Source organism: Pinus tabuliformis, chromosome 3_2 (assembly GCF_031772625.1).
Source record: "Pinus tabuliformis cultivar Carrire ecotype Pingquan chromosome 3_2, CPIR1, whole genome shotgun sequence".
NCBI classification, from domain to species: domain Eukaryota; kingdom Viridiplantae; phylum Streptophyta; class Pinopsida; order Pinales; family Pinaceae; genus Pinus; species Pinus tabuliformis.
This window is the reverse complement of record NC_142302.1, coordinates 304,692,996-304,695,225: the sequence shown is the minus strand read 5'-3', so window position 1 is coordinate 304,695,225 and position 2,230 is coordinate 304,692,996. Positions and strand designations below refer to the sequence as shown.

The 2,230-nt window shown below is 35.0% G+C and overlaps 1 protein-coding gene across 1 annotated transcript; it reads left to right on the top strand.

The window, feature by feature from the left end:
• The first annotated feature begins 332 nt into the window (after positions 1-332).
• LOC149180769 (uncharacterized) lies at positions 333-1,769 on the top strand. Its single transcript, XM_089413982.1, has one exon. The coding sequence runs from the start codon at positions 333-335 to the stop codon at positions 1,767-1,769; it is 1,437 nt and encodes a 478-aa protein (XP_089270108.1).
• Positions 1,770-2,230: the final 461 nt, after the last annotated feature.

The window sequence follows — 2,230 nt, the reverse complement described above, 5'->3', positions numbered from 1 at the left end:
TAAGAAGGGCATGAATAAGAGCTTGGGTAATAAAGATAATAAGGGCATGAGTGAAGAAAGAAGTGAGGTTTACGGACATGATTTCAGCATGGTTGTTGAAGTTATTAAGGATAGCTCTAAAGCACCTCATTTTATGGTCATCCCAAATTATTGCAACCTTGAGAGCAATGGAATCAGTGTTAATAACAAGGATTAATATTCTTAGCAAAGGTTCAAGTTTGAAGTTGCTCCAAGAACATTCCAATTGAAAACATCATTTGTAACATTGAGGATGGAATTCATGACCTTTCCTCTGAGGACAAGAAGTATTAAGGCAGGAATGTTCCCTCATAATGAGAAAATCCAAACCCCCAAAGAGTAATTTAAATAAGGATGAACAAATTGCTCTCAAGTCCATTCGTAATAATGATAAGATTGTGGTTCTTAAGGCAGATAAAGGAGGAGCGATTATTGTTTTGGATAAGAATGATTACATTCTTAAAATGAATGAGCATCTTAGTTGCAGTAGTTATAGGAAACTTAACAAAAACCCCTTGCCCAAGGTTATAAAAGAGGTCAAGAAGGCAATTTTGGAGTCCAGTCTTGATGAGAAGTTAAAGAAGAGGTTAATTCCTTCTTGTGAAGTTATCCCTAGAATTTATGGGTTGCCAAAAATCCACAAGGAAGGTGTCCCTCTTAGACCAATAGTTAATACTATTGGATCCCCCACCTATGAATTAGCTAATCATGTTGCCAAGGTCCTTAAACCTCTCGTCGGAAACACAGATTCTTTTATTAAAGACTCCAATGATTTTGTAAAGCTTATTAAGAATGAGAGGGTTGATGAAGATGACATTCTTGTGAGTTTTGACGTAGTGTCCTTATTTACCAAAATTCCCTTGGATGAGGTTGTCAATGTTATAAGAGAGGTCACTAATCCGAAAACAGCTAGACTTGCAGAGATTTGTTTGCGTTCCACTTTTTTCAGTTTCCAAGGAATCTATTATGAGCAGATATCTGGAGTAGCAATGGGATCACCTCTCTCACCAGTTGTCACTAACTTATACATGGAGTACTTTGAGAAGAAAGCCCTTGAATCTTACCCTTTAAAACTAGCATGGTGGAAGCAATTTGTTGATGACACCAATGTAAAATGGACTCATGGTAGGGCAGAGATTGATAAGTTTTTTAATCACCTTAACTCTATCTCATCTGAAATTAAGTTTACTATGGAGGTAGAAGAAAACATAAGCATTCCATTTTTAGATGTTCTTGTTATCAGAAAGGAAGATGGTACTTTGGGACATCAGGTCTTTAGGAAGAAGACCCACACTGAAAGCTATCTTCATGTTGAATCTTACCATCATCCATCCAAAAAATTTGGTGTCCTTAACACTCTTGTTGTTAGGGCTCTTAGAATATCTGACTCTAAGCACCTTAACGAAGAGATTAGACACTTAACCTTTGTATTTAAGAGTATAGGATATAAAGATAAGGATATTAAGAAAGCTATAAGAAGGGTTGAAGGAAAGGTACTCTCCAAAGGCCCTCAAGCTCATTGTGGTAAAGTGTTCATACCATTCATTAAAGGAGTTACATATAAGATTGCAAAGATTTTGGGGAAGAAGGACATATTCACTCAGTTTACAACATCAGGAATGATTAGGCAAAGAATGAGGTCTGTCAAGGATAGCATCGATCAACAGCAACTTAAGGGGGTTTATAAGATTGATTGTTCTTGTGGTAGGAGTTATATTGGAGAGACGAACATTCATTGCAGAAGAGACTAAAAGAGCATGGAGCCGATATTAAGAATGAAAGATCATGCTCTTTAGCCCTCGTAGAACACTCCTCAAAGACCAACATCATGTTTGTTTAGAAAGTGCCAATATTATCGCCAGGGAAGAACACTATCAAAAGAGAAAAATTAGAGAAGCACTTGAGATTATGAAGCATCCACATAATCTCAACAGGGACAAGGGGAATGAGATTAGTGGAAATTGGCTTCCTCTAATCAGACATATTAATTCTTCTAGTTCTGCTTCCCAAGGTATAGTATCCCAGGTATAATTTTCTATCCTTTACCTTTTCTATTTTTTCTAAGATTAAATTATATTGGATTTAATTAACATTTTTAGTCCTTAGTTTTAGACTCTATTTATATTTTAGTTATTAAATATTTATTATGAATGATTAATTAATTATTATTAATGATTATTTATGCATAATAATAATTAATTAATTATTACAA